General features: G+C 35.9%; 1 protein-coding gene and 1 long non-coding RNA gene across 5 annotated transcripts; one reads left to right on the top strand and one right to left on the bottom strand.

The window, feature by feature from the left end:
• Positions 1 to 53: 53 nt before the first annotated feature.
• On the bottom strand, positions 54 to 949 carry LOC149602666 (uncharacterized). Its single transcript, XR_016377807.1, has 2 exons — positions 435 to 949; positions 54 to 373 (listed from the first exon to the last, which is right to left on the bottom strand). It is a non-coding gene; the product is annotated as an uncharacterized LOC149602666 (long non-coding RNA).
• Positions 950 to 1,307: 358 nt separating this feature from the next.
• LOC149602665 (uncharacterized) lies at positions 1,308 to 21,916 on the top strand. Of its 4 annotated transcripts, XM_089860831.1 has the most exons (13): positions 1,308 to 1,649; positions 4,171 to 4,297; positions 9,322 to 9,921; positions 10,016 to 10,284; positions 10,811 to 11,152; positions 11,243 to 11,409; positions 11,483 to 12,094; positions 12,649 to 12,700; positions 12,793 to 12,912; positions 12,990 to 13,243; positions 13,325 to 13,955; positions 14,561 to 14,846; positions 15,805 to 21,916. In XM_089860831.1, exons 1-13 carry the CDS (start codon positions 1,557 to 1,559, stop codon positions 16,053 to 16,055), a joined length of 3,804 nt encoding a protein of 1,267 aa, XP_089716957.1. In that variant the 5' UTR covers positions 1,308 to 1,556; the 3' UTR covers positions 16,056 to 21,916. The 4 variants fall into 4 exon arrangements, with proteins under 4 accessions (XP_089716957.1, XP_089716958.1, XP_089716959.1 ...); XM_089860832.1 differs by lacking the exon at positions 1,308 to 1,649 and having other exon boundaries at positions 4,173 to 4,313; XM_089860833.1 differs by lacking the exons at positions 1,308 to 1,649; positions 4,171 to 4,297 and adding an exon at positions 4,734 to 4,872.
• The last annotated feature ends 803 nt before the right edge of the window (positions 21,917 to 22,719 follow it).

Genomic DNA, 22,719 nt, shown 5'->3' with positions numbered 1-22,719 from the left:
GTTTTAGATGGAAACAGGAGTGTTTATGCAGTGTTTGCTATAATCAATTAATGCTTTAACTAATTAATTTAAATTTAATTGACCTTTTTTATTTACATAAATTAAGCTTATTTCCGCGTTATATATTTGAGTTTATTTCGTGTAGATAGCGCCAGCGAATCGATTCGAAAAGGCGGGTTATAGTCGATAATCTCGTTTCCCGCCAAAATGCGTGGGTATCAAACTATTTAGCCAGTGTAAGGCAGAGACATTTATTCAAATTACTTTTAGTTTTTCATTAAACGGGATATTGTTGGTGCCGGAGTGTTTGCCAGTAACTTCCGTTTGTTAACGTGTCACACACCGGAAACAGTCATTAAGAAACGGCTGGAAACTGAAACAAAGTCTCGAACTATATACAGCTAGCAATAAAGTCAAAAAATATGAGACGATACATTTCAGATTTCAGATTTTTAATACCCTGATGGAAAACATTAGATCCTCGCAACACGTTCTAGGAAAATAGATCCAGACATGGACCTTATAATTCTAAAGAGGACCCGAGTACAGTAAGCTTAGGGGATAAATATTATTTACTTATTCGCGCGTCTACCTTTAAACACTGCTTTGAAATTCAGGATGGCCTTGATATACTAAAATACAAATTTCTCCTTGAACTTGTATCGACGAAACGAACAATTTTCCTATCCTCTATGGTAATAATAAGATCCATGGACCAACCATAACAGAACAGAGAGTACAAGAAAAAAAACAACTTGTAAGTTCGTATATCCACACAAGTTCCAGTAAATACGCGCAGGCGCAGTAAGCCAATTCAGGTCGTTGGGGTGGACCATAGGAAAATTCAGCCGGTGTACAACGTCAACAGTACAGCGAATGATCTTGAAGTAACTAATCCAAGGAGGTTCCATAGTTCAAGTAGGTTTCACGATTCAACATTTCGGGAGCGTTTAATCTGATCGCGTTAGATTATTTCCTAACTGCTTTCACAGTCACGGAAATGGCTCCTCTACTTGAGTTCTCACACCACCATCTTCTGGTCTTTGTCCATCCCACATGGACACCAGTCTGTTCTTACTGGCTTCTAACACCGCCATCTTCTGGTCTTCGTCCATTCCACGTGGACACCAGTCTGTACATACTGGCTTCTACTCACCACCATCTTCTGTTCTTTGTCAATCCCACATTGACACCCGTCTGCACTTACACTGCCTACTAACACCACCATCCACTGGTCTTCCGTCTATTCCACATAGACACCAATCTGTATCATACTCTCCAGGATTGACTCGTCCAAGGAGAGATATAGGAAAAACCGTGGAGAGAATTGGAGAGGAGAGATCCCCCTGCTGTAGGCGCTTATCCAGCGGTGGTCTAGCGAGCTAGAAGCTAAGGAACGATGAAACTAGAGCGAATCATACGGGATTAAACGGCCTGGCGTAAAGGATGCCCGATCCTAACAGCGGAGCGAGAAAACGGCGCGGTAAACTGCCCTGCGAAGCGCGGCACGAGCCCTAAAGTGTCAACCGTATAACATCCCCTATTCTAGCGCCCCTATGCCTAACAGGTGGCCGAATATCGGCGGGCTGGATGCCCCTGGAACCTACATTTGCTGCGCTTACAGCCCTCGTTGTTTCATAATTCAAAAGGTAAGAAATTCCTCTTTTACATCTTCTCTACCTTTTTCTTTACTCAATCTTTATTTCCCGCGTCTTTCTAATGAAAGCGCGCGAGCTATTAAAAATTTTCCCGCGCTTTTCGTTAACGCTCGGAGAAAACTACCTAATGTTGGCTCTCCCGTTAGGCACGAGGCCCTAACACAGCGGCTCGTACGTCTTTTAAAGGCGCGATAGGAAATCTGACATATGGTAGGCTAAAAAATAGAGTAAGATTAGCCGTTTAGCAGCCGGATCTTAAGTTAGGATTGGAAAAAAACTGACGTTACTAATCCTTCTTAATCTTATCGTAAGAGAACGATTTCAACAGTTGAATTTTCCTTTAGTTTTCGTTTAACTACCATACTAATAATATTGGAGGAGAAATGTTTGTTAAAAAAAGAATGAAATGAAAGATAGTCTATGTTGTATTTACTAACTTGTCACGCACATTTTACCGCGATTACAGCTGGTTGATTGTCAAACGTTTTTTCTTTTATTGTTAGGGTATTTTTCAGCATTTTTTTCTGTTTTATATTGAGATGTCACTCAAGACCATATACTACATGTTTAAAATTCACGAATTATTAAATTTCATCTATGAATATTGAGATATACGCATTCCGATAAAATATCCATTTATTTAAACTGATTTAGAACCTATAAACATTATTGGAAGAAATGAATTTCCTCTTGATAGTACGTGTATACTAAGTACATATTGTTTGTATACGTGTAGGAATATCTGCTTAGGAGAGAGAGAGAGGTACAGTTTTTTATCGTAATTTAAATATCCGTTTGAATTTAAACGCATTTGAAGTCAATTTTATTTTTTGTTACGTCATGTTGTGTTGAAACTCGAGCAAAAGTTTGGATATCAAAATATTTCAACGCCTTTTTTAACCAGTTTTTTGTTTACTCTTGGTTTTTTTTAAGATATGATTTTGAATTTATTAGCAACGTGGGAGCGTTGATTATGGATTAATTATCACTTGGTATAATTTTGAGGTTATTTAATTTATTAGGTAGAGCAAGAAGCGATATCTATAGTTTATTAGGGAGAAGGTATAAGTTGCCTGAGTATTCGCGCGCCTATAGTCCCAGCCCCCTTTCAAAATACAAGGGGGTTACGTAAAAGGAGGCCGGGCTATTTCGCTACACTCTCCTCTGTCGGAAAATATGACTGTAATTTTCGTCATTCGCGTCGCGCTGACGTGAGTTTTCAAGAACCAATGAGATGCGGGTTGTACTTTAGAGGTAGGGATTAACTCCGGACCTACTATACGTTTGGACTGGAGAAGCAGCTGGAAATGTGGCAAATTTATACCTTCTCCCTAATAAACTAGATATCACTTCTTGGTAGAGTACAAGTTCATTCATTCAGTTTTACATATTTTTGTACATGAAGAGTTAGAAACGTTTAGATACTATTGGTTAGGTACGTAGCTTCCCAGCGCTCAATAATGTACACAAATATGACCTTTTTGGAGTGAAAGTAACCTTTGCTTAAATAGCCTCTAATTAACCTCGTTTCGGACGAAGCACTTTCTCTTTTTCGCTTCCCTTTTCGTATCAAACTCGAGCAACAATAGATTCATACTTTATTGCATAAATTAACAAGAGAAAAAGCGAGCGACTCTAGTTAGTAGTTAAGGCGAATTATTATTCACGAGTCACTTTTGGCCGTACATATATATTTATGATAAACCTTAAGTTCATAAGATATGTTCACCATAAGTTTGCCACTGGTTACAAACAGGAGCTTGTCATGAAGTGAGGGAGGTAGGTCATAGATTCGAGGTAAAGCGACGCCTGGTGAGTGGGGCGCTGTCAAAGGCTTAGTACAGACTTAATAGGAAGATGGAAGTCCTGCAAAACTAACAGAGTGCAGTCAGTTCTCGCTTGTCGTTCTCGAACTAGTTCTTAGCGTCTAGCATTACGAAGTGTAGTACTTACGTGCCATATCTTATAAACTTATGATGATAATGATAAAAGCTCCAATTAAATGAACCATCCAGTGAAACATTAACTTTTGCTCGCCTTTTAGAGCTGGAGGATAATTTTACCTCTGGGAAAAACTGTATCTCTACTATTTGGTTTAATTGTTTTGGACGGAAAAGCTAGATAATAGAGAGGTTTTGGGAATAGGTTTTAAATGAGGATTATTATTTAGAATCTTAATGAAAAACTATTTCTCTTAGCTTAACTTCACTAATATTATACGCGAATGTTTATTTTTATTTGCCAGAACGTAATTACGACGAAATTTTAGCTTTAATTTACTTCTGTTGCGCATTGAAAAGTGATTGTACTTTGATATTTGCTTGTACAGATATATTTTAAAGGATTTTATATCTGAAGTACTTTTAGTATAGAGATGGAGTATTCTTTTGAAATTAAAAAAGACTTTAACCACTGGGACTTGATTTCGTAGAAATTTTAACGTTATTTTTGCGAAATTTTTTTAAATTATTATTTTATTGGTTAGTAATAGTTTCGCGTTATTTTCAAAAAGGTAAAACCGACAACGGAAGCTCAGGGAACATCGGAGTCCAATACCACCCTCACTGATGACCGACGGAAGTCATCTGTGACATCTCTTCCAGCGATCGGGCCATGCGATCCAGAAAATCCAAACCGCGGTATGGATGAATGAAAGTATGAATGGATCTCGTTTCAATTTTTTTTTAAATCCCACCTTCCCATAGAATTTGAGCGTCTTCGAAGAGACCATAGCGTGGTCGCTGACAGATTACTTTAGAGAGTTTTTATTATGATTTTCAATTCCTATTTCCACTCCAATTATTATTTCTTAGTGGTGCACGTATAGAGGTAGAAAGATGTGTCAAGCATTTTTGCATCATGTTAGCTCTCATATAACTGTTGATCCATACATGTAAAACTATTTTTCAGGCTTTTTGACACTTTTTTATATAGTATTTAACTTTATTGACGTTATTTTCTACAATGGAAGTGGTTTCTTAAGTGAAATTTCTAATTGAATTTCGCGCCTCTTTTTTTGGGGGGGGGGAGCACTGCTTTTTAGGCGCGCTTTATTTTTATTTTTCTTTGGCCACGGTGCGGCGGCAGTAAAGATTGCAGCGCCACGTTGCGTTGGAAAGCGCGCTGCCGGGTGCACGCGCCGCGTTAAAGCAGCCATCTTAAATTCTCGGTCACGAGAGGTGTTCTCTTCCGATAATTCTTTGTCAGTGACGAGGTAGGATGTTATTTTTTAATGTTTCCAAAATTTAAATTAAGCCTAAAACTAATTAGATTAAATACGAACGTTCTCCGGTTAAAACTGTCCAGTCAGATTCGTCCCACGCTAGTTGTTTCTACGTGGTTTCGGGCGATGTAACCAGACTCTGAGACCCAGATATTCCTTGTTAGGCTACTGGTTAGGCTTAGGAATCCATTGGCTTTTTACGAAGAGGCGTAGGCCTGTGCTCGCCTCGCTAACATCGCGGCCGCTAATAAAGCCCGGGTCCCTTTGTACCAACGAATCTTATTATCACGCGAAGCCTACGAATAGTCATTATACCCGCTACGTTAATTAATTAAGATACTATAAATCATTTCTATCGTCAATGAAAAGTATAATTTTCACTTAACAACGCGAAGCTCCAGACAAAAAGTAAATAGTCATAATGCTAAGCCTAGATCATTTACACACATGGACATGATACGGAAATACTAGGGAAAATAAACCAGCCAATACGTAAAGCCATAATTGGTAATCTTTTAAATACTTTTTTAAAAAAAACTGTGTTTATTGATTAAATAAACGACTAATTAAAGTACATTAAACGTGAATTAAATAACTACAATACAAGCACCAAAATCCTAACCAAACTGGAAGGAAGGTAAGGGAAATTTCAAGAGATAGATAAGGTTAAGTTTATAATAAATTGCTAAGCCTTGGTCTTTGGCTATTAGGAATTTTAGGGGACAGGGAACTAGTTATTCGGTAAAAGTCCAGACATTCCTTTTTTGCTAATTAGATGATATTGATTTGCCCATTGTTTGTGTAATGAGAGTGTTTTTGATATTGAAACATTAATTGAAGCGATTTATCAGGAAAATTAGGCCTTAGTAATAGTAATGCTACATAAACATGCTATAATTAGTGTTACTGATGTAACCTTATCTAATTTATTGAATAATTAGTGACATAAGGATTACATAGCATTTTGAAGTAGTGCCATTGCTGGTTGGTTATCAACTAAAATGACCTTAAAATTGCTTGCCAGTTTGAATTCCTTGACTAATTTAATCAAATCAAGTTGTAGAAAGTAATTAGACAATTGGAATACTTAATTCTAACTTAGTTTTAAATACTCAACTTGGGTAGATATTTCATCAGACAAACCTTTCCTTTGGTATATGATAATTTTAATGATATTACCTAATGATAAGCAAGGTAGTGTTCAATCAAATTTACAGTGTGTCATGTCATATGTTTATAGGACTCTTACATTTTAAAATTCCACCTTATCTTTAGTTTAGTTAGGTACTTCAAATTTGTGTGTGCCAGATTTTAGTTTTCAAGGGTACTGGGTGTAGTGTTTCGTGAAATGAATGAGAACTCTATGTTCAGTTTTTACGTGTATGGTTTATTGTTTATGATTTTTAAGACAACAAATTACCATAATGACTAATATAGGTGTATAAAGCAATTTAGAGCAAATTGAAAGAAATTATTTTCCGTAGGCTTTGATTTAAAATTTCCCTCTAGTAATGGTGGCATTGGTATCCATCCCCCCCCTGCCTTTTACCATTTTGGCAGAGTGCCACCCTTAGAGTAAGCCTAGTATTTCAGGAATCGGAGAAAATGATTTTTTTCAATCTTCAAATAGACAGAACCTTCCAAGGATAAGATAGTTCCTACTTAACCTGAAAATTCAAAATTCTTTTCAAAAACCACTTTCCCCCAACTGCAGCATTGGTGGTATTATAGTTACGCAGACTTTGACTTTAAATTACTGTTAAACCCCTCCCTTTTAATGAAATGTGAGGTATTATATGGTAATAATTATATTAGAATTAGATCTAACCAGTTTAGAACTGTTTTTAAAAAGAAAATGAACTACATTAATTATTCCAGCTTTAACTACCTCCTTTGTAAATTATTTATGGTTTAGTTTTGCTTGTATTCTTTGAAATTAAAAAGAAAAATAAATAGTTGACAAAACCTCAGGGAAATTAGAATTTTTAGTAAATTTCATGGAATTCAGGGAATTTGCGTCAAAGGTTAACGACAGTAATTAAGCAATCTGGTTATATTAGAGATACGGGGATGTCCTTTGAGTATGTTATAGTCCAATTTATCCCCCATCCAATCATACTAAAAACTTGATTTCGTCAAGCAGGGGCCGAGTAATTAAGCAAAATGTTCATAAACATACCACCCTCCCTAGGATTAACATTACACTATACTTTGGAGGCTCATAACTCTGGTTATATTAGAGATACGGGGCTGTCCTTTGAGTATGTTATAGTCCAATTTACCCCCCATCCAACCATACTAGAAACTTACGGCTACGTCAAACGGGGGCTGAGTAATTAAGCAAAATGTTCATAAACATACCCTCCATAGGATTAACATTACACTATACTTTGGAGGCTCATAACTCTGGTTATATTAGAGATACGGGGATGTCCTTTGAGTATGTTATAGTCATATTTGCCACTCCCCCCCCTCTCCTTCGTTAAAATTTGCTCCATAGGAAAACCGTGGAAAATTCAGGGAAGTATATGGGGGAAAAACCTGAAAATCTCAGGGAATTTTTTTTTCCAAAAGTTGTATGAACCATGAAAAGGTTTTCAAGAAATTTGGGGAGATTGTTTTCAGGGCAATTTTTATGTTTTGGAAACCTTTTAGGATTAGGAGTAACTGCGTTTTTACCTAAACACTTTCGTTAAAGTCATTATTTCTTTGAACATACAACACTAGACAATTGAATACTAACTTTAAAAATGAATTTACGTACTTAATTTATGATAAATTATTTTACCTGCATGACTTAGGTATATACTTTATTGTTTCATTGAATGTGATATAATTTAAGTTTGCTTATAACTTTAAAAATGAATTTACGTACTTAATTTATGATAAATTATTTTACCTGCATGACTTAGGTATATACTTTATTGTTTCATTGAATGTGATATAATTTAAGTTTGCTTAAAAATGGGCCTAGGTCATGAAGTTAACAATTTATATATTTACGAGACATTGGTTTATTTAAATTATAATGAATGGTAATTTTGTGGATTAAAGTGTTACGTAGAGTTTTTGTTTTTTTTTGTGGTTAAAGATGCTTGTGTCGTGGAGGGAAATTCCTCCAGATGGAAAAGTGACAGGCAGGCTCTGAGCTTAATTCATTATTTTATTGTGTTATCTTGAGCATTCAAGCGTAGGGAAAAATGTTGTTGGGGCAGCCAAATAAATCACTTTTTTAGGTATGAGAGCAATCAGTTCCGACCACATCCTTGCCCCCCCCCCTTTCCCTTCATTTTTATAAATGCTTGAAGGACGTAGTGTGAAGTCACGATGTAAAATTATAAAATTACCCTCAAAATACTATTTGGAAAGCTAGAAATGTTTGTAGGGAAATTTTACTTCGTTTTATGGCTTTCGGTGATTGAACAGGCTGATGCCAATAAGTTTTTGTAAAGCTGTCAGGGTTCATACAAACCTGGAAAACTCAGTAAAATATATATATAGGGAGCCAACAACAGTTCTGACCCTAAAACGTCACACCCTTCTATCTCTTACTGGAGTTTCATCCCCCTAATGGTTGGAAGCAGTATTCTACGCGCAAAAATGCCAACCAGAGGGGGGCTGCATGACGTCAGACTATCTCTTCCCCGTAGCCAGTTGTTAGCTCCCTATTTGACCAAAACTCGGGGAAATTTAGAGTTTTTAGTAAAATTCAGGCAAATTTGTGAAGTAAGTAAGTTTGCTCTGAAGGGGTTGCTTCAACTATAAATAAAACCATTCCTGTTGTTATTAACATGGGTTTAATTACACGTAACTTTTGAGGCTCTGGTTCTTGTTAGAGATACGGGGATAACCCCTGAGTATGTCATAGTCCTATTTGTCCAACGATTCGAAATTCTTGGGGTTACAGCAAACAGGGGCCGAGTAACTAAGTGTTAGTTAAAATTCGCTCCATATGATACTCCATGTATGAGAAAAACCATGGAAAACACAGGGAAATCGGTTTTCCTTAATTTGAATGAACCCTGAACTGTTCTTTTATGAAATTGTATAATTGCGACATCTTATTTTAAGAAAGGGAAACTTGACTATGTCTTTGAAATGTCGAGCTGCTTAACAATACAAACTTTTTTCTTGTATAGAGATTGTGGGTTGACAAATATTTTGTACAGCAAACATTAAAATTTCCCTTCTTAGCCCTAGAAAGTGTAGTTTTTGTGTGCCATTTCTGTTCACTTCGCATGTGTAAATTAATGATAACATTTTGATAAGAGTGAAATTTTCCCAAGGAATTTACTCTTTGTTTCAACATTTCAATCCAATTACTCATCTTTTTTTTTTTTTAATTTCATAGAGTGAATTTTCATTGTTAGGTTGGTTTTTGAAGGTATTTTGCAAGATGACATGTAAGAATTTTGTTTTCTCGGGTTGTGTTTTTGGCAGGAAGCTCCTCGAGAAACCGGGAAAATGGTGAGGCTCAACCATTCCAGGTTGTTCCTGCAGTGTCAACAGAGATAGTCGCTCTGAAAAATAGCTCCGCAGCCGCAACTACCGGTAGCAAGAAAGCCGGGTTGTCAGCGGCGGTTGTTCCGTCTTCTTCCGGTTTATCTCGTCCGGCTGCTTCACTGAGGACTCGGAATCCCTCAGGCGGTAACCGGCCAATGGACCACGGCCCCTTGGAGCCACTGGCTTTTGTTCCGACTGATGGTGGGGGTGGGCGAGGCTCTCAACATCCTCTGCACCACCACCATCACCGAATGACCGCTACGTATGGTACTGTCGACTGCTCTCTAAACCCTTCCTCTTCCACCAATGACCCTTCGCAACAGCCGACGGAAGGCGCCTCTCTTTCCATGCAAGAGTTGAGAGAGCGACTGCAACAGCAGTTGGAATATTACTTCTCTCGGGAGAATCTAGCATGCGACACTTACCTTTTATCTCAAATGGACAGTGATCAATACGTGGCTATCGGAACTGTGGCTAATTTTAACCAAATCAAGAAACTAACCAATGATTTGAATCTGATTGTTGATGTCCTAAGAGGTATATAAATACCATTCTAGGGGTTTATAACGTCATTACCCTCATCTGGCAAAAGCGGGCGCATTTTCTTACATGATTCGTATAACCTTAATAGAGTCTCCTAATGTTCAAGTGGATGATGCTGGAGAGAAAGTTCGTCCAAATCATAAGCGATGTGTACTTATCCTGCGTGAAATTCCCGAAACCACTCCCATTAAGGAGATACAAGACTTGCTAACGAATGAAAACTGTCCAAAGTTTACAAATTGCGAGTTTGCGCACAATAACTCGTGGTATGTAACATTTGAATCTGACGAAGATGCTCAGCAAGCCTATAGGTATCTTCGAGAGGAAGTTCGTACTTTTCAAGGAAGACAAATCATGGTGAGAGTAACTTTCCTTTTTTTCTCCTTCTGATCAATTAAAACCCTTTATTTAATTATTTTCTTTGTGAGTAGGTGGTTTAAGGGGGTGGGGGGTGGGATGGCGGGTAATGAGTTTATTAGTCAGAGCTTTGGTTAATTTTTTTATCACAACTCATTACCTTACGCAAACCTGTAAATTAGTTGGACTAAGTTGGATAAGAAAAGGAAATTAGATTAAATATTATCTTCAATTATAAACAAAAGTTTTCAATGCTATGTAATTGTATTATGTCTGCTGATACTGGCTTTTATCAGTACATTTTTATTATACGTGATAAAGTCGTTTCCTAGAAGTTTTTCAAAGGGTTTGTAACGCGTACGTCTTTTGAGCTTATCTCGCGGATAAAGAATCTAACTGCAACTACAAAATAGTAGTGTTACTTATACTTTAAATTGTCAAAGAGTTTATACAACCTTGGTTAGGACATGCGTGTTGTAAAAAGTGTAATCGACTTTGTGTTCCAATTTTTTTTTCCACAATCTAGGCTCGCATCAAAGCCAAGCCCATAACTCGTGCCTCCTATATCCCTCCCTACAAAAATGGTTTCAGGCCACCCGTTACACCAACAGCGGGCTCACCAGCAATTCCTGGAGCAACCGTGGCTACCCCAGAGTTTGGTTATGTGCCCCAAGTTAGTCCCATACCCACAGTGCAATCTCCTCTTCAACAAGAGCTACAACCGGCTCAAGCTTCCGCGCAACCTCAACAAACTGCTGGTCAGCAACCGACGCAATCGGGCCAGCAACAACAACAACAACAACAACAGCAGCAGCAGCAGCAACGCTATCCATACTCCAATGTGCCTACTGTTTTCAACAACGGACAGGTACAAATTGTGTTCTTGATCAGTAACAACTACAACAACTCCACAATGAAATAAGTAAATTAATCTTTTGAGGGTCAATTTTCATTTCAGGTTTTCGCGCCTTTTTACCCTCCTACTATGCTTCAAACATGGGCTCCTCCAACTACACCAGCCTGCTTTGACCTAGGAACAGTATTTTCTATGAATGGCTTAGCTCCTCAAGCGGCCTTCAAACATGTCAATGGAAATACGAGGCATCACTTTCACACTCCTAGGAAGTATGTTTTATCTCCAAAAGTTTTTTTCTCTTGAGTCTAGAGTTTACAACATCCTACAATTTACTTTTAACAGGGGCCCTAATAAAACTTATAACAGGGGTCATCAAAATTACGAAATGTCCTCTGAACAAAATCCCAGAGTTTATCACGACAGATCGCAAAATTATTTGCATAGGCAGCAAGGACTTTTAAACGGAAATGCGGGAACAGTAGGGGGTGGCACTTCGGTGGGTAGTAACAGTGGTAACGCGGTTGGTAACACGACGGGTGGATTCGGTTACGTGCAAACTTATAACTATAATTCGAGGGGGGCAACTGCGGCCGCGGCGGCTCCGTATTTTCCCGTGGAAGTTCCGGAATACTTCACTCCTAATACCAATTACTCTAAAAGAGATCTTCACTCTTCCGCCGTTTACTTGGGCTACAATAACTCGGGACCTTCCTCCGTCAGTGGAGGAGGAGGGACTTCAACTAGTTCGCAGTCCAATGGCGGAAGTTCTTCTCAAAGTAAAAGTGGTGGGTTAGGCTCGAACGCGAATAGTGGTAGCAACAAAAACGATTATCAGGGACAGCCATTACCCTCATCGGGAACGATTAGTAGCCATCAGAGGGATGACGCGGGAGGCGGGAATTCGTCGTCGCATCAGATTGACAAAGGATCTGAATTGCTTGGTCAACCCCAAAGGTACGTACCGAACTTTTTCACATTGGGCTTTGGGAAGGGAATCTGTGGCAACATATAAGTGACCCTTAAGCTTCATCAGAAGTATATAATACTTCTCTTCGAGAGAAGTGTACAAGCACAAAGCGGGGTAAGTGTAACGTCACTCTTCCCAACATCGGAACATTTAGAGCAAGGTTACTAAACCGAATCACATACGCGATAAATAGTTCCCTCATCGTTACTCTATTAGAGTTTAAATATTTGGCAAGACGCATGCGCTTGTGGATTTTTGTCCCACGTCAAGACAATCAAGGTTTGTGGGATGATTGCTGGGGATTTAGTGCCAAACAATTATAGAATTCACCTTACGGTGCGATGCCCATTTGAACTTAGTTTGATGAGCGGGAAAGCAAACTAAAAGGGCTCCCTCGCCTGGGAAGAATGACGTTACATAACTAAAGCATTAAGAGGATACAGAGTGGCATCCTTCTTTTATTATCCCCTTCTGGCTTCAGTAACATTTGTGGAGAGGATTCTTTGGGTTAAATGAGTTTTTTTTTTTTTGGTACTTATAGAAGCAAGCCGAGAAGAAGAAGAAAGGACGAACTCGAAACTCTCCCCAAATCAGTTGAGTAGTGGCGTGATATTATTCCTTGATAAACTGATGATGATTTTTATTGGAAAGTTAAGAGATATTTATATTTTTGGTTTCAATTTAGCACCTAGAGAGCAGTGGCTCCGAAGGTGGTCATAAGTCACCAAGTGCCAAAGATGTTCAAACTGAATCCCCAATGTTTGATCTAGAAGCCTCATCATTCCCTCCTCTTCCTGGAGCGGTGGTAAGCGTTCGTCTTTAATTTGATAACGTTTTTATGTTGTTTTCAGAAGGCCTTATAATCATATTTTTTAACGACAGGAGGAAGGAGGCCCAGTTAACGAAGTACACGAAAGTCGCCTTTCAGATATTGTGAAAGGAACTGCCAAGCCTTCCACCCGGGACAGTAAAACCCAAACTTCGGAATCTTCTCTATCGGGTGCCACAGTCTCTTTGAAAGAAAGTACAGCCCTGACTAACGGAGGAGCTGATGTAGTTGCTGGTGATTCTAGGTCAGGCCCTAGTCCGGTTTTAACGCAGCTGACTGTCCTTACGCCTCCCGCTTCTCCCATCACGTCAGTTTTTACCTTTTAACGGTTTATTTATCGAGTACGCACGCTTCTTTGTATTTAACAAATAGATTATTTATGTTTTAGTGTGGAATCAACTGACACGGTGTCACTGGCTGAACCTACCAATGAGCTTGAAGAATCTACCACCGAAGTCGCGTGTCCTATTTCCCCGTCTAGTGTTGTTTCTCCAGTTACAGCGGAGAATAAGACCTTGACCGTCGTTACTCCTAGTAACGTTAGTGTATCAAAAAGTAGCGAAGCGTCGACGACGCCGATGACTTCGGAAGTTATTGCTAAAAACTCGAGTTCGCTTTTGTTGTTGTCAACGACGACGCGGGAGTCTCCCAATGATTCTAGGACTGTACGCGCCACCGCCGCCTCCGTAGTTAGTTCCGTTCCTGTTTCAAAGGCATCGGTAGCCAAGCCAGCCGTTGCTGTCCCAGTTTCGGTTCCTACAAACAGTGGGTCCTCAACTCCACTGGCCGCCCCAGTCATTTCTGCCACTAGCTCACCCAATGTCAGCAGTCCCGAAGCTCGGGGGAATCCTCCTTCCCGACCTTCAAACGTAACAACGCTGGCTGCGATTGTCAATTCTCCAGCAACTACTACATCACGCGCAACAACGTTGGCGGTACCGGATTCCCCTGCACCACCTCAAAATACTATCAAAGTGGAATCTGAGACTGATGGTTTAACTTCCCCAACAGCAACCAATGTAATTATTATCTTTCAGGGACATGACGCGCGCCATCAAATCTATAGGGCTCTTTCTTTCTTTGGATATGTTGGTTGACTTCATACCAGGGGTGTACGAGTACTCGTTAAGTTCGAGTACTCGACTCGATACTCGATACCAACACATTGAGATACTCGAGACATTCGAGTAGCTTTTTAACATCTTAAATACTTGACAAATACTCGAGTCCGAGGCTTACAACTATAGCAGACGATGAGTTCATGAGCATTTATTTTGAAAAACACCTGTTCAATGTTTAATTGATCACTAACAATCTTTTTGAACTAGTTAGATATTAGATAATTGAACATCTTCGTTCGTTATTTTCAAGAAATTTACAAAATTGCTACTCGACAAGTCAATACTTGAGACTCGATAATTACTCGCTCGAAAGATCCAAAATTTGACCTATCTAAATACTCGATACTCGAAAGTATTTTTGAGACTCGGCTCGATAGTTACTCGATAAGAAATTAGTTTCGATACTCGGACTCGGCTCGAAACCGAAAAAACGGGACTCGCACACCACTGCTTCATACTCCTCGCGTTATAAAGCATCTTTTTCTTATTTTTCGTTTGAACAGAGTGAGAAAGATGACAGGTCATCGCATAAACCTACCTATTCGGAAATGGCTCAACGTGCCAGGGAAAGAATGGAAAAGGATAAAGGTAAAGTGGCGACTGCGGCGGCGACTCCCTCTTCAAGCACACCTCGTTCTTCGAGTGGAAATAGCAATGGTAATGTTAGCAGCAGCAGAGTTCCACCAACTTCCGCTCAGTCTCAAAGCTCTCCTCAGTCTACTTCGCAATCACAGTCTCAAGGACAACAACAACAACCCCAGTCAACAACCCCTCCACCCACCAGACAAGGTAAGCTTTGAATATTTTTTTTTGTATTGTAAAAGTGCACTGTCTTAAGAAGAGTAACTTCATTTAGCGTAAACGACGATAAGTTTAAACAACTTGCAATTTATTTGAGAATTAGTAGTGGTTAGTTACCGTTAGGTCTATTGTTACGCGCAAAGCGTCACCTTTTGTAGTTCAGTTGATTTAGCAAAGTTGCACCGTAAAAAGGTTAAAATGCACTGTCTTAAGAACAGTAACTTCATTTAGCGTAAACGACGATAAGTTTAAAAAAACTTGCTATTTATTTGAGAATTAGTATTGGTTAGTTACCGTTAGGTCTATTGTTACGCGCAAAACGTCACCCTTTGTAGTTCAGTTGATTTAGCAAAGTTGCACCGTAAAAAGGTTAAAAGTGCACTGTCTTAAGAAGAGTAACTTCATTTAGCGTAAACGACGATAAGTTTAAACAACTTGCTATTTATTTGAGAATTAGTATTGGTTAGTTACCGTTAGGTCTATTGTTACGCGTAAAGCGTACCCTTTGTAGTTCAGTTGATTTAGCAAAGTTGCACCGTAAAAAGGTTAAAATGCACTGTCTTAAGAACAGTAACTTCATTTAGCGTAAACGACGATAAGTTTAAAAAAACTTGCTATTTATTTGAAAATTAGTAGTGGTTAGTTACCGTTAGGTCTATTGTTACGCGCAAAGCGTCACCCTTTGTAGTTCAGTTGATTTAGCAAAGTTGCACTGTAAAAAGGTTAAAAGTGCACTATCTTAAGAAGAGTAACTTCATTTAGCGTAAACGACGATAAGTTTAAACAACTTGTTATTTATTTGAGAATTAGTATTGGTTAGTTATTGTTAGGTCTATTGTTACGCACAAAACGTCACCCTTTGTAGTTCAGTTTCTAAGCAAAGTTAATTTAGCACCGTAAAAAGATTTAAAATGAAAACTCAGTCAAGTTTACCAACGTTGTTTAGGGCCATTCAAAGAATACGTTCCAAAAGGAAGGTATAATTCAGTTGGATTTCGCGAAGCTCGAGAGCGTAGACTCGCTGGCTTTTATTCTGGTAATAATAATAATAACGAAAGGGAGAGGTATCATCGAACAACTAGTAATAACAACAATGTTACTAATAACAATCGAATGCAACGTGGAAATAGTGTTTCCGAGGGAAATAACAATAGTGTAGAAAATCGTGATGAAAGGTCAACAAAGTTTCCAAAATAGAAATAGAAGAAAAAAGACTTAAATAAAAAACCACCACACGCGTTTATGTGGATTTAAAATTATTTAAAATCAAATTTTGGGGGGGGGGGGAAACCATTGGATGAGAATTACCGTCGTTACACGGTAATGGAATGTGCCCTCACCTCCCCCCCCCCGTATAAAACTCGGATAGAGATAGCGAAAAACTTTGTTTTAACAAAAATGAAAATGGAAAGATTTGTTGTGAATTAAGAGAATCGAATCGAATCTATATAGGTTTAAGGAAATAAGTTTAATTTTTTCTTCGTCTTCGCACATTGCATTAATATTATTATTACGCGGACAATTTGGAAAAATGATGGAAAAAGACTCCTCGGTGTTTATTTTCGACGAAACACATTTTGTTTAATAATAATAATAATAATAATAAAAAAAAAGTTGTGATTTAAGTTCTTAAAAAAAAAAAAAAAAAAAAAGAGTACGTTTTAAAGAAAATATATTTGACCAACCAACATGCCCAGGCTAGTGGTGCTAATTTGCGTCTGCATACGTCAAAAGAAAAAAAAACCTTTCCCCCTTTGTTAATCGTTCCAATTTCGCTCGCCAATTCGGGACAAAAAAAAAAAAAAAACAAATTTCATCAGCCATGGCTTCTTGAATATTATTTTTTAGAAGAAGGAAGTTTACCTCGCATCAAATTGTAGATATTTCTCGGCGTCCTTATTGACTTCTATATTATTATTATTTTTTTTTTTTTTTTTTGGGTTTTCTGGTAATGGTATAAAACATTTATCAGGTGTTACCCCTTCCGCCCCCTTTACCCTTTACCCTCTCTAGCTGTTACCAAAATTGTAAATCTTCCCGTAATGCCATCAATCGAAAACAAAAATTGAAAAAAAAAAAACATTCGAAGTATCGGAAATTTTAGACTAAATCCATTCCCAACCCAAAACCTAGATATATAAATAAATTAAATATATATATATATATAAATTAATCAATTAAAAACTGATAAAAAATTGAAAGAACTATAATGAAATCGTCGTAAAAACTATAAAAGAAAAAAAAAATAACGAAAAAATGCAAATTTTTTAATGCACCAATTTTCTCTGAAATTTTTTTTTTTCCTACAAAAATTGTCAGATTAAAAAAAAAAAGGCTGAATTTTAGGGTAAGCCTTGTATAAGTGCATTCTCTAATATTTTAGGTATATACAGAGAAATAAAAAAAAAAAAAACAAAAGATTTAAATGATTATGAAAAAAAAAAAAAAAATCAACGTGCCTCCAGTGTAATATAAGTTCAAAGTGAAATTTCATGGGCTAATTATGATTTATTTTTGGGGTTTTAAATTAATTAATTAATTAATTTACCCAATGATCCCATCCCCTTCCACACCCTACTCCTTAACTCTTGTAATATTATTATTTATGGGAATTTTTTGTGTAAAAGGTTTAGCAAATAACTATTAAGTATTTAGTCCACGTTTCCAAAAAAAGAAATTTGTTTTTTCTTCGATCTTTTTTCCGTCTTTGGTTTCTTAATTCTGCCATTTTATTTTATTATTATTTTTTTTTTTTCTTTTCTTTGTTTCATCTCTCTACGCAATTTTTGTGTTTTGGCTTTTCCGTTAACGATCATATGTATAAATGTCTTCTTCTTTCGAGGAAATAAACAGCGTGCCTGTTGTAATAGTATGTCTGCAAAAACGGTTTTTGCCAAAAAAAAAAATGAAAACTGAACTATATATATATATAAATATATTAATTAATTAAAAATAAACAACAAAAAAAAAACAAAAACAAAAGTGATGCAAAATGTGTAGTGTGTGATTGTAATAATATCAATAACACTGTTTGAAACAAAAACAAAAAACAATGGCTGTGTATGTTCGTTTATTTTGTTTTTTTACACTTTTTGCGTGAAAAAAAAGGGTAAAAAAAAACAATAAAACAACCATAAGTCCAAACGTGAAAAAAACAAAACCATAAATAACTAACAAGTGTTTCTATTTTTCTGTATAAATAAATGAAAAAACACAACAACCCATATTTGAGAAAAAGAAATGATGATGACGCGTATGTTAGGGTAAGATAAATACAATTTTTTTTTTCTTTTTTTTTTTTTTTGACTTTGTGTTTTGTGGGATTTAACATGATGATAAATATATAACAAAAAAAAACCAACAAAAACAAGATTTAAAATTTACCGTGTAAAATTATCCGCTATCGGCAACAAAAATAGGTGGATGTGAATATGTTATATATATATATATAAAATATATCTTTTCTGTCCACCGAGTTTCGATGGAAAAAAACAAACAAACAAAAAAAGTGATTTGACCTTTAGCGTAAACTCGTTTCTTCCTAAGGAAAATTCTAGTCTAAAAAAAAATTTTTTTTATTGATGACAACGTAAAAAAAAAAAAAAAAACAAGATGGACTCAAAAAACAAATGATTTCAATTGCTAAGCCTTTTGAAGTGTTAATATTTGTAGATAGGATATAAAAAAAACAAAACACTTCATAAAAAGCACGACGTAAAAAAAATGAACAAAATATTTAAAAAAAGGCAAAAAAACAACAAAAAAATTACCCCGCCCCTTTAGATATCTACCCATAACTGAAATAACCTTTGGTAAAAGCCTGAAAACACAACATCCCCGCTGTACAGTAATGTTTGAATTATTTGAAATATTGTCAAGTTTCTTTAAGTTTTTTTTTTTTTTTGGTTTATTATCCATCTGTAATTAATGACATCACAGATACCAGAAATTTTGTTTAAATGAAACCTATTGCGACCCCAGAATGAATAGTTGATATATCTTTTTTTTTATGTTTTTGGTTTGAACTTTAAGACAAGCGGCCATTTTGGTGGTATTCGATACCTAATTCCATCAATCATTTAAATTTAATTTCTGGTATCAAACTCATTAATTAATTATTTAAGAAAACAAACAAACAAATAAATACGATGGATCTGTATTAGTTTACATTTACTGAATAATTTTTTAAGTGTGTAAATTTTCAATTACTTTTTTTCTTTTCACTTGTTTTTAAGAACTTAAAAACAAACATGGGTTTATAAAAACAACAGTAGTTTAAAAAGTGAATTGTAATAAAAAACCATTAATATTTCTTTTTTTTTTTTTTCAATTTTTTTTTGTCAAAGTTTTTGTTATTTTTGAATTAATTTCTAGAAAAAATAATACTTTTCCGTAATCAAAATATTAAAACAATTAAACAACCAGCCATTAAATAAAAAAATAAAAAAAAAATGCAGATACGTTTTGTGATAAGTAGTTTACACGAGGAGAATATGAACTGAAAATACATAGGATAAACAAACAAACAAACATAAACAAACTATTAAAAAACAAAAAAAAACATGAAAAGCACATGAGTACCAAAGAACGTTTACGGGAATGGATAAAAAAAACATTCAAAATTGGATCGAAATTGTATTTTTTAATTTGGTTTTTTTTTTTTTTTTTTTGAGTGATTGAGTACGAAAGACGGATTTAAAAATTACCCATAATGGGTCAGGGTATTACCTCTTTTTTTTTTGGCTGAGTATAAATATAAATATTATAAATAATTAATTATTGAATTGATATGGGTTTGCTGTGTTAACGCAAAATAATTAACTACGAATTGTATAATACGACTTAAAATTTAACGTAAATTTGAAAGAAGAAAAGGGAGAGAGAAAATAGCCTATCTAGTTCATGTTAGAAAGTTAGGCTTAAGATTGTTAAAAAAAAACTTGAGAAAGAGAGATAAGAAAAAAAATATGATCATTTTTAAATAGTTATGTTAATGCTTGGGAGCTTTTCTGACGAAAAAAACAATTACACAATAAAGCGGAACTAACATTTACTTCCCCCCCCCCCCGGACCACTCCTGGTAAACTGTAGTTTAGTTTAGTTTAAATTAAATTGAAAAGAAAATCAGTTACCGATAATTCATCTCTAAGAAAAAAAAATATATCAGGGAATCTAGAGTACGTTTAAAAGGGTATGTTCAGCGTTTAATTCTTTTGAAATAATTAATATAATGCCCAAAAATAATATGTTAAAAATGCTTTTATTGGGAAATATAATCGTGAGAATTATGAGCAATTAAGATAATTAATTAAGTTCGAGATTGTTTTTAAATGCCATAGTATAAGAAATAAGGGGTATAAAAATTCATTTTTTTTGTTGAGGAAACGTTTAAAATATTTATTCCATTTTTGTATCTGCCCCTTCAGGCAATTAGCCTTATTCCTGATCAGCGCCACCTAACCATAGCGGCGACTTTTAGAACTACTGTAATTGGCAGGCCAACCAGATGTCGATAAAATCTGGTGAAGTCATTTTTGGTAAGACCCCGAGAGTTCCCGTCAGTGACGTCACCTGATTTTAGCGACATCTGATTGGCTTGCCGATTACAGTAGTTCTCAAAGCCGCCGCTATGATTAGGTGGCGCTGATCAGGAATAAGGCTAATTGCACTGTTGCGGTGTAATTGTCTCCAATCTTATTAAATGGGCGGATAACTAAGCTAATTAACTAAGATGAATGAGAGAAAGAAAGTAAGTCAAACTTTATATATATAACATCTATAAATTATTTTGTATCAAAATGAGATGAGCCTTTTGACACTTACTCTACCTAAGAGTAATTATTCATTTATCATTATATTTAATCACGATTATGTAGTGTAGAAAAATTGCTCATTTTTCTACGCTAGCTATTTCCTTAAAACATCAATCTGAAAAATGTAGCGTATAACTAACATTGCCTCGACATATCCTTTAAAACATGCTGAGAAGCGTACGTTACGTACTATTAAGAAATTTAAGTCCATTTAATAGCGTAAAATAAACCATTTATAAACCTAGTGTACAGAAAAAACTATAATAAAACGATAAAACTAAATCTACAGCTTTTTAAATAAGAAACAACAAAATTCATCACTAGCGTGCGTATAAATTAAAAATAAGGGACATCAGTACAAAACGATATATTTTCTTTCTGTTGTGACAAATAAACTTTAAATAGTGGTAAATAAAATCAACATTGTCATATATGTCGAATAAATTTCAACCATGATATTGAGGGGAAAAAAACTTAACAAGAAACAGACTTAAAGATTGTTAATTAATTTTGATTTTGAGTTTTTCGTTCCGTTTCTCATTTTTACATTCATGTGTACGTAGAGATGATGATGATGAAAAAAATAATTATGTCTGAAAATAATACATGGTCTAAAAAAATATAAGAAACCTCTATGTCCGCGTAAATACAAGAAAAATAATTATTATAAAAGAATGTTGTATCCTTGGGCTATATATATTTTTTTTAAAACATGTCAGTTTTTGGAAAAAGATTGAGAGAGAAAAAAAGGTTCAAATTCGCTGTCAAGAATATCGGGATTATTTAGAATAAAAATTAAAAAAATGATAAAATTTCAAAGCGTTACAACGTGCCAAGCCAGCATAGTGAAACGTTAAATGGTCAAGAATAAAAAAATGAATATATAAGTTTAAAAGCAAAAATTAAAAGGATATAAAAACAGTATTTAATTGAATATAATAGTAATAATTACTATGATATCAAATAGTAAGTTCCTTCTCAAGATGTGCTTTAACTATGACAAACATTTTGAATTTAACTCAAAATCGAAAGAAACTTTTTTTTTCCCCCTAATTTTCCTGAGTTTTAAAAAACAAAAACATGGAGATAAAAAAAAACAATATTAAAACAAAAAAAAAAAACATAAATGAGGGTACTTGGTGCTGTTTCAGAGGTTGTTGGATTGGCTTGTTTGTGCACTAAAACTTGTTGTGTTATTGCAACTGAAAAAAAAAAGTCAGTAAAATCTCAGCAGAATACAATGAATACTTTTTAGTTTCATTTTGTTTATTTCAATATTTATAATTCAACACAAAATGAACAAAGAACAACAAATGTGAGTATCAGCCAAGCTCTATATTTTCGTTTTCAGTGAAGCTGTCTTACAGGGTGAAAGCTTTCCATGCTTTTTCCATGGATAAAGAATGCGCGTGCGGAAATTTGTTTTCACGCTATAGGATCGGCAACTCCCTATCTCGAACGACTGCTTATTCTGTATATACTCTGTTTTACAGCATCGGTTGACAGCACGCGCAAAGCTAGGTCTCTACTTAATCTAGCCTTGCGCGTGCTGACAAGAGATAAAAAACTTCAGGATCTTCAGGATTTAAAATCGTTTAAAATATCCTGAAGTGTTTTGTCTCTTGTCAGCACGCGCAAGGCTAGATTACATAGAAACCTAGCTTTGCGCGTGCTGACAACCGATATTGTAACAGAGTATATACAGAATAAGCTGTCGTTCGAGATAGGGAGTTGCCGATCCTATAGCGTGAAAACAAATTTCCTCACGCGTATTCTTTATCCATGCTTTTTCTATCGGCCCCTGTAGAAGTGTTTTCCTTCTTACCATCCGTGTCCAGGGAGAAGCTCGCTTATAGGCTAAGTAGGAGGGGCGCCTTTTTTTCCGGTAAGCATCCACGTGACATCTTGTTGTTTTATGCTAGGCTAGGGAGTAGTAGCAGGGATATTTGATATATCGACACTCTATAGGGATCGGCCTCTCTTGACAAAAGGTGGGGTAAAAAAGCGAGCCGTCTCAAAAATCGGACGCCTGGTGTCAGGGAGCAGCG

Source organism: Phalangium opilio, unplaced genomic scaffold, assembly GCF_054372755.1.
Source record: "Phalangium opilio isolate 3A_F unplaced genomic scaffold, DU_Popi_V2 ptg000354l_1, whole genome shotgun sequence".
Classification (NCBI taxonomy): domain Eukaryota; kingdom Metazoa; phylum Arthropoda; class Arachnida; order Opiliones; family Phalangiidae; genus Phalangium; species Phalangium opilio.
This window is presented reverse-complemented; position numbering and strand designations above follow the sequence as displayed.

Coding starts and splice junctions, on each gene's coding strand:
- LOC149602665 (XM_089860831.1), top strand. CDS start 1,557: ATGCCTAACAGGTGGCCGAATATCGGCGGGCTGGATGCCCCTGGAACC. Junction 12,913..12,989: donor CTCCTCTTCCTGGAGCGGTG/GTAAGCGTTCGT, acceptor TTTTAACGACAG/GAGGAAGGAGGCCCAGTTAA. Junction 13,244..13,324: donor CCTCCCGCTTCTCCCATCAC/GTCAGTTTTTAC, acceptor TTTATGTTTTAG/TGTGGAATCAACTGACACGG.